The 9,275-nt window shown below is 39.4% G+C and overlaps 1 protein-coding gene across 3 annotated transcripts in view; it reads left to right on the top strand.

The window, feature by feature from the left end:
* Positions 1–1,736: 1,736 nt before the first annotated feature.
* Positions 1,737–9,275, top strand: part of LOC132142708 (lymphoid enhancer-binding factor 1-like) — a 44,010-nt gene continuing 36,471 nt past the window's right edge. The window contains exons 1-3 of one of the 3 annotated variants that reach the window (XM_059552781.1): positions 1,737–2,407; positions 4,019–4,085; positions 4,928–5,055. In XM_059552781.1, coding sequence (XP_059408764.1) covers positions 2,201–2,407; positions 4,019–4,085; positions 4,928–5,055 — 402 coding nt within the window. In that variant the 5' untranslated portion in view covers positions 1,737–2,200. The remainder of the gene's footprint in view (positions 2,408–4,018; positions 4,086–4,927; positions 5,056–9,275) is intronic. The other 2 variants (XM_059552778.1, XM_059552779.1) reach the window with 2 other exon arrangements.

Genomic DNA, 9,275 nt, shown 5'->3' with positions numbered 1-9,275 from the left:
AAAGATCTGCCTCCTACTCCAAACTTATTCTCACGCAAGTCGCAGAAACACTTCCCAATGTTTTTCTTCCCCCTTATTGTTTTCTGATACATTGAGGGAGGGCTCCATGTATCTGGTTTTGTACATTTAGATCTTGCGAGCAGATTTTTTAGCTGCTTACATTTATGCTTTATTCATCGTAACAATTTCATAAAATCTGTTTAATATAGGCCTAATAATTTGACTAAAACTGTTAAATTAAAATTTGTGTTTTCATATTTTCAATTAAATACTGCAGATAATATATGGATTTTCTAAAAGTACTTTAAGGGAGAAATTGTGTAATTGATTTTTATGTCATTGCCACTTATTTTTAAAATGCTTGGACATTTTCAAACAAATATGCCTCCAAACATTTCAGGGAAATATGCTTTATTTATGCTTTATAATATGCTTTATTTTAATTAATTAATTTATTTGAACGTTGTTTTTTTAAAGGTTACTTGTATGCAATAGAAATATTTCGATACGTATGATATCAAGTGAAATTAAGCTATTTTACAAAAACGTTATATATCAAACATTGGGTGATTAAACAATGTATGTTTTATAAATAAGCTTAATTACCTTAAGCATTTAAATTTAGATTACCTTGAGAATAAAGCAGCATTCAGATAAACATCATGTGTTCAATCGAGCTATATGCATGATAAGATTGACTAATAAGATGATTAAGATAAAAAAAAATTCCTAGATCTTTTCAAACGGAATCCCATCCTCCATTATACAGCGGCATTAAATGCGATTCATGCATTTACATTTTGCATCTTTGATGTCACATTTGCAGCGTAATGCAGATAAATGATTGAGACCGTGGTATAGTTTTTTTTTCTGTCCACATTACATTGTCGTTTTAATATAAGTCTTTTTTGTCGTTTTTCATTTCTGTATTTCTTTTTATTCAAATGTTATTTATTATGATAACATCATGATAAAACATTTTTGACATTCTGGTATTTGTCAGCTTTTTTTTATAATATAGCAGTTTTTTATGTACCACTGAGTCAAGCGTAGCTGTTGACACTATTTTTTGCTGGTGACATTTATAGATTTATATTTTAATCACCATTAACACAATTTTTTAAAGGTGGTAATCAAATGTTCAAAAATAATTATTATATTATATTATATTATTGTGCCATCCACATAACCATTCTTACCTTCATTTTAATCATTTCAATTCACAGAAAGTAAATATAACGTGGAAACAAAAATATAATTTAATAAAACATCATTAGAGGTTTATTCGTTGCAATATTTATGGTTCCAATGGAAGTACATTGGTAACAGTTTCAACCACCCGCCAATCTGGTCAGTAATGGTATTTCTAATGTTTTAAACATTAAAGCTTAATTGGATGTTCTATTAAACAATATAACCTGTTGATTCAGATGAAGCCAGTTCTGCCAACATTCATTAACATGTTCTCAAATAACTTAAATAAAGATGCGTCCTGTAAATCCTCTATTTTACACAGATAATTGATAGTGATTTCACTCCTGAATCTTATTTCTAATTGGTTAAACTGAGGGTGTTACAACACTGTTTTTGTTTCCAACAGCCCCAAAATCAATCGGAGAACAGCACTGGTGTCTCCTACCTCCACATTTCCGCGCTCTCTGTCCATTTGTTGGAAGAAATGTATAAAATTCCCCTTTACTTTCCTCAGGAGTGTCAGTCAATGCATGTGCGCGCTCGCGCGTGTATGAGGTGCCAATCAAAGCGGAGGCTTCTCTTTCATCTCTGTAGTCAGTCAGAGATCAGGGGGAGGAGTACAGCACTACACTCTCTCCAGCTCAACATTACTCTCAGTCTCTGCTGAGCGCATTTCTGAAGAGGGACACCTTTTTACCCAAGAAACCAAACGGGAATGACACACAGCATCTGAACTCCAGCACTTTTTTAGTAGGTTTTTTTCAACATTCAAAACTGTCCTGCGTTCAACTTTAACTTCTACCCTTTGCTTTTTGAAAACACCATAGGAGTCGTACTTGAACTTTTAAAGCACTCTGCGTCGCTATATTGGATTCTCGAGTGTTGCACCAGTCGCGCGAAACACTCACGCGCGTGTTTGGAGGTGAAGGTATACGGGGGTTTTCTGTTGCACGCGTTCGCTTTCCGGGCGTTTGTAGGGTGAGGAGGACTTTCAATCACCCGAGAAATGCCGCAGTTGTCAGGTGGAGGAGGCGGCGGGGACCCGGAGCTCTGCGCCACCGATGAAATGATCCCGTTCAAAGACGAGGGAGACCCGCATAAAGAGCAGATCTTCGCGGAGATCAGCCACTCCGAGGAGGAGGGAGACTTAGCGGAGATCAAGTCATCTCTGGTCAACGAGTCAGAAATCAGTCCCAACAGTAACAGTCATGACGTGAGTACGCCTCAAACGCACGTGAAGGTCCTGTGCAATCTCCGTCAAACTTCAAGTGTCCTGTTGTTGGAAAGTTGGGATTTGTTTTCAAAATGAAGAGTCGTATTAATATGTTAACCTCTGTTCTGTGAGTATTTGTGATTTAAATGGCAGAGCTACACGTGTTAAAGTCAACAAACTCATTTTGACTCCACAGTCCTTATTTAATCGAGGAAAAGGTCTAAAAGGGCCACGATGATCAGTATTCGCTTTAATCAGCACAGAATGTGTAGCTATCTTATTTTATCTGTTACGGATTTTTACTTACTTTTTACTAATTCAACCAGTTAACATTTTTTAAATCCATAGTCGTAATTTAATTCTCCTATCTATCTATCTATCTATCTATCTATCTATCTATCTATCTATCTATCTATCTGTCTATCTGTCTATCTATCTATCTGTCTATCTATCTATATATATTACTGATCATAAAAACATTAGCATTTAAACAGATTTTTATTTGAAATTCGAGATTATATTATTTATTTTTTGAGATGATATTTGTTTAGTTTATTTAACAATTAATGTTTAACAGTTATTAAAAATAAATAAATTTTTTTGCTATGCTGCTATCTCTACTACCAATAGCAACGTTAAACTTTGTTGTTGTTATGATTATTGTCATTTTTGAGATTATTAATAATTATTTAGCAAAGTCTGCCAGATAATGTGTGAGATGCACATATTGTAATATTTCTGAAACCGCTTATTATGCATCTGATTGGTTTATTGTGATATTCTTTTACAATTATCCACAAAAAATGCTATATGCTTTTTAAAATTAATGTATTAATAGAACTTTTTAATTTGCATTAAAATCAGCACATGCCATTTATGGTGCGAACAAAGTTATTTGCCTGTTCTTGTATAAATTGCATATTGCAATTTCTCCAAAAAGGAAATGGCAAACAATTATTTAAATGAAGCCAAATGGAAGTCTGTATCCATCTGAATTTTGGGAATCAGCTGTCAGATGTATGTGCTGGTGTAAATTCATTTTTTTGTGTTGCTCTGGTCATGTGTGTTTCTTCCATCACTACCTGGTCATATGAATCAAGTAAATTGAACTAAATAATTTAAAGATGCTTTGATTTATTAATGAAATGTATTTCCTCCTGGCATCAACAGCATGCAGGATTGTACCTTAACATGAGAAAGAACAAACTGATGGGCTAAATGTTAATTGAGAAAGCAGTGCAGATCTCTCACTCTGCTGGAAGGCACCCAGAGGGAGCTGAACTCCAAATGGAGTTTATTTCCCGGCACTTCTGATTCATAATGCGGAGCGAACGAGAATAGTAACGAAGCCTTTCTTTTTCCTTCCTCAAGATACCGCATTTGTGGTCGGACTGCACAGCAGAGAGAAATAATCAATGTATAAAAAAGCAAGATATATTTTCCTTATGTATGCTTTCTGCTAAAAATATGATAAACGCATACCTTATTTTATCATTTTTGATTTTAGATTTTTTTTTTCTCCAGAAAGCAGGAAATACTGGAAAATAAAAGAAATAACTTTGCACGTTAGCAATTAAGCTGTTAATATCTCTCTTCTACATTTTTGAACAGGCAGCTAGACAGTCCCAAATAACACCAGACTCTTATCTTGAGAACCACAGGGACCATCCAGATGATGGTAAGTCATATGTTTTGGGGAAAAATGTGTAATATTATTAATCCTTTGATTTAGTGGTGTAAATGCCTAAAACAGCATGCTTCTACAAAATCATAGTATTTTCATTCACTTTTGTTAAACTATACATTTGCAAAGAAAGCCATTTCTTTTTATATATATATTCTCTCTTTTTTTTTCCACAAAAAAGTCTTATAGTTCTAGTGCATAACTGATTTAGTTTTTTATTTTTATTTGATTTGATTCATTAATTCTGGTGGATTTGTGAAGTGAATTTCTCAGCTCAAAGTCTGTTTGGTGTCGATATATAATGACACGTGTCAGGGAAGAGCCCCTTCTTCCTGTGACACGCTGCCCTCCAAACAAACCGTCTGAGACGCTATTGTCAAGAGCAGCATGTTGCTGTGATGGCCCAGAGTTCATTTGATCTCTGTTTGCACCCTGGTCTTTTTTACACCGGGCAGGGCACTGGGGTCACAGTGAAGTGACTTGATTGTCTTTTCCCCTTTGTTCTCCGCTTGCTGTGAATTAGGATGCAAATTTTCAGCTAAACACTTCAGTGGCCTCAAAACGGCTCCTCTGTTTTTGATACCGTTAGGATCTGCTTGGTTTCCTGTTTTGCTTGCATTTTTTTTTTTTGACATTTGGTCAGGAAGTTCATTTTGATTCATTTAATTGCCGCTAAATGTTCAAGCCTCAAAGTTTTTTTTAGTGACTGGACCACATAAAACATTTATTAACAAAATTAATTTTAACCATGCCTTTCATTTCAACTGCATAGCATTTCATAGAGAATATATGGAAATCCGTATTAATTGAAGCTGATTTATTTTATTCTCTAACAGGTAAGCATCAAGACATGTACAGCAAAGGCCACCCATACCCCAGTTACCCAGGATACATCATGATGACCAATATGAACAATGAACCCTACATGAACAACGGTTCTCTCTCACCTCCCATTCCCAGAATGGTGAGTGTTATCCCGTGCTTTTCGCTCCCGAGCCCTCACTGTCCACCAGTGACATTTTTCACTTTGTTTTATCTTCCCTTGTCATAGCGTGTAGCTCAGGGTTATATTGTTAGTTCGTGTCTGTGTCTAATGCTGTGACCCATATCTGCTCGTACTGTCTTGAAATGTCAGCATGGCAGATTATTTTTTTTTATTTTGAACAGACTTGCATTCTTGTGTATAGAAGTTGAAGACGTTTACCATATCAATTTTTCTATAAAACGAATGCTGATGGGGTGGGGGGTGGGGGGGGTGTTAAGAAGAAGATGGTGGATACGCTAGCAGCTGTCCACCCTAATCCTGTTTGGTAGTTTTTGTGTGGTTAAGACTTCGTTTGGCAGTAGACTGGTGCCTGGAAGAGACTGCCGCTGGAGGCAGTCTGTGAGCCCGATGAGAGACAGGGCTTTCTCCGCTGAGCTCATCTCATCTATTGTTTGCACAGCTCTGAATTCAGCTCCTTTATCAGTCTGTGGCCGTGTGATTATAGTTTGGTTTTGCCGCTGTGGTGACGGGCGACAAACAGAAGATGATGCAGCAGTTGCCCTGTAGTAGATCTAAGAATTTGGGATAAATGGTTCTGATTTTAACATTTTTATTGTTTAGTGCTCTTTAAGCAGTTTTTCTTAAGCATATACATTATTACAAAACAAAATGTGGTTTAGCAGTATATTGGTAATTGGGTCAGCAATGTAGTCAATGGAATATCTGTGTGAATCCTTTGCTTTGAAGGTAAAAAAAAAATTGCAGAATTATTCAGATCGATTGGTTATAGAAATCATTGCAACTTACCCAATTTTTGCCTTTTTCTCTCGTTTTGGAATAAAATTCCAATCACGGCAGATCCATTTCCTTAACCTCCTCTGTCTGTTGTGTCTCTCTCCTTTGCGGTGGCTCAAATATTTGGACACCGTATCTCCAAGGTCTGGGATCGGTTTTCAGCGAGATCAAAGGCATCTTCTCCTCCTCCGCCCCCCACCTTCATTCCCCTGAAGTTTGGATTGATTACCATTGGCCATGACATTCCAGTGCCTGAACTCCCACCCACCCAGTCATGAAGCAGACAATTTTGTAGCTGTCAGCAGATATTTTTTGGGGGTGTGGGGGGGATTGCTACCTGGTGAAATGCCAATAGTATGAGTACAATGTTCTCCGCCCCCCCCAATTGGTAGTGGATATTGGCATCATGGTGCTTAGTGATCCATGAAAGCTTTACATGTTGCTCTAATCTGATGGATGACATCTGGAAATGGCATCCAGGGCTCCATTGAGATGCCTAACTTGGGGTCAGCAGATAATGTTTCCAGGTAAACACTGGGGCTGCATTGTCTCTGGTGCCTGTAGCTTTGAAGTTTTAATATTCTAACATTCATATGAAATGGCGAATTGGGAATTAAGACAACCTAGGCATTTCCTCCTTTTGAAATTATTTCCCTTGCGCTGGGACGTTTCATGTAGTTCCGCTTATCTCGGCCCCTTTTAATCAGTTGGAGAGAATAATGGGGTGATGGGGTCCTGGATTTCATTGAATTCTATAATCTGTTCTCCATCCCCTCTCTTTTCTTTCTTTCTTGGATATTGGTGTTGTAAGTTCGTGTGGGCAAGGAAGAGGACAAAGGGGTCGGCAGGACTGCTGACGTATTTATTAAACAGAAAAATAACTTAAACTTTGCAAACACCAAATGGTGACTTCTATTCTGGCACGTTGTCCCGGCAACTTCCGATTTACTCTTTCCGGTTTCGTTTCCGGCTTCGCGTCAGCAGTCCGTCTCTCTCTCGCTTGCTTCCGACTCTCCTGGCGTTTTATACTCTCTCCACGCCAATTACTAGAACCAGAAACAGGTGATGATAATTTTCGCCCAAACCACTCACTTACCGCTCGTCTCCTGATTCTCTCTCCCGCTGCAGACTTCGCTAAACCACGCCCCCCTGCCACATACCCCCACTGCCCGACTCAGGCCAGGGAGCCATCCGGCCTGCAGCCCCCCCCCCCACCCCCCCATTTCTGGAGAGGAAGTCGGCCACCGCCATCTGAACACCCGGCCTGTGGATCCCCTTGAACTTAAAAGGCTGAAGAGCTAGATACCAACGAGTGATCCGCGCGTTGGTACCCTTCATGCGGTGGAGCCACTGCAGCGGAGCGTGGTCCGAACAGAGGGTGAACTCCCGTCCCAGGAGATAATAGCGGAGGGTGAGGACGGCCCATCTGATGGCAAGGCACTCTTTTTCGATGGTGCTGTACTTAGCCTCTCTCTTCGAGAGCTTCCGGCTAATGTACAGCACCGGCCGTTCCTCTCCCTCTATCTCCAGGGACAGGACTGCCCCCAGCCCCCTGTCCGACGCGTCTGTCTGCAACAGAAAAGGGAGAGAAAAATCAGGAGAGTGTAACATACGCATACGCAGCATGGGGCCGTAGGATCCTGTCCATGAGGCGCTGAAAGGTAGCTGGAGCCCCGAACAAGCCAAACGGAAGGGTAACAAATTGGTGTAATCCAAACGGCGTTGTGAAAGCTGTCTTTTCTCTGGACAATGGAGACAAGGGGATCTGCCAGTAGCCCTTTGTTAAGTCCAATGTCGAATAAAAGCGAGCCGTGCCTAGCCGATCAAGCAACTCGTCAACCCGCGGCATTGGATACGCGTCGAATTTCGACACAGCATTCACCTTGCGGTAATCTACACAGAAACGGACTGAGCCGTCCGTTTTCGGAACTAAAACTATCGGGCTCGCCCAGTTACTATTAGATTCTTCTATTACCCCGTATTTATTAAACAGAAAAATAACTTAAACTTTGCAAACACCAAATGGTGACTTCTATTCTGGCACGTTGTCCCGGCACTTCCGATTTACTCTTTCCGGTTTCGTTTCCGGCTTCGCGTCAGCAGTCCGTCTCTCTCTCGCTTGCTTCCGACTCTCCTGGCGTTTTATACTCTCTCCACGCCAATTACTAGAACCAGAAACAGGTGATGATAATTTTCGCCCAAACCACTCACTTACTGCTCGTCTCCTGATTTTCTCTCCCGCTGCAGACTTCGCTAAACCACGCCCCCCTGCCACAATTGGATTATTTAAAGTTTGAACACAGTTTAATCTCACTGAAAGTTTTTGAGATGCTACATGTTTGACCTGTGACACATGAATTAGTTAATATTTTTTAATGTCCTCATATTTTTCAGAATTTTCTGATTTGAAGGCTTTTTCACACAAAATATGTTACGAAACAAATAGCAAAAAAGAGAATGAGTGGTATACTCAAAGGAAGAGTAAACAAATATTTGTATAGTTAAACGAAAATCACATTTTCCTATGTAGAACAGATGGCATTTTCAGTGAAAACCGAATTTACTCCAGCATAGTGGTTTGTATATCGCACTTTTCGGTTTTACCGTAAATTTCGGATATTTGGTAGTGAATTTATGATCAGCAGATGCTCATCAAAGAATACAAATTTTATCATCGGGAAACATTGCAAATAGCATTTGTTTTATTTCAATTTTTAGTTTTTGACAATATGTGCATATTCATGTTCAGTGTGCAAAATTCTAAGAGCATTTGCGAATTTAGAAAAAAAAAATGTTAAAAATGTTTAAATATAGACAAACCTCTACTGTAATAGTAATAATGAGCTGGAGCTGCTGGTGGAGCAACTTCGGTCTTTGTGCTGTTTTCCTCCCCCATCCTGATTGGCCTCTGGCAGTGGAGCTTTGGAAGGACCGACCCAAGATACACACTCACACTCAGCCTGCTTTGATGTGGGATGTGACGGATCTCTCAGCGTGGACATGCCGTGGAATCACAAACCCTGGCTTTACCTAAAGAGATTTCACACAGCTGGATCTTCTACTCTCAATCTGTCAGTTTTTGCACCATTCAAAGAAACTACATTTCCCAGCAGCCCTTGTGTGTGGTTTTTGTAACAATATTTGTGAACCACATTTTATTGCGTTTTAATAGTTTTCAGTAATATTGTTCTTTACATCATAATCTGCATTACTAAACTCACCCATAAGTCTCCCTGGCGCTCTTAGCACATACTTGAAACATGTATCATATCATCTTTTAATGAAGGCAAGCAAAGTGCACCGCCCCCACATATGGGTGATAAGGGGCCAACAAGTAGCCGTATCATCTGCTTAGCAGGTCTGAACACCAGTATGACCTAGACCTCGCAGATTCGGCTGCCTAT

This window comes from Carassius carassius, chromosome 6 (assembly GCF_963082965.1).
Source record: "Carassius carassius chromosome 6, fCarCar2.1, whole genome shotgun sequence".
In the NCBI taxonomy this organism is placed as follows: domain Eukaryota; kingdom Metazoa; phylum Chordata; class Actinopteri; order Cypriniformes; family Cyprinidae; genus Carassius; species Carassius carassius.
The sequence above is the reverse complement of the archived record's forward strand: the minus strand, read 5'-3'. Positions and strand labels throughout refer to the sequence as shown.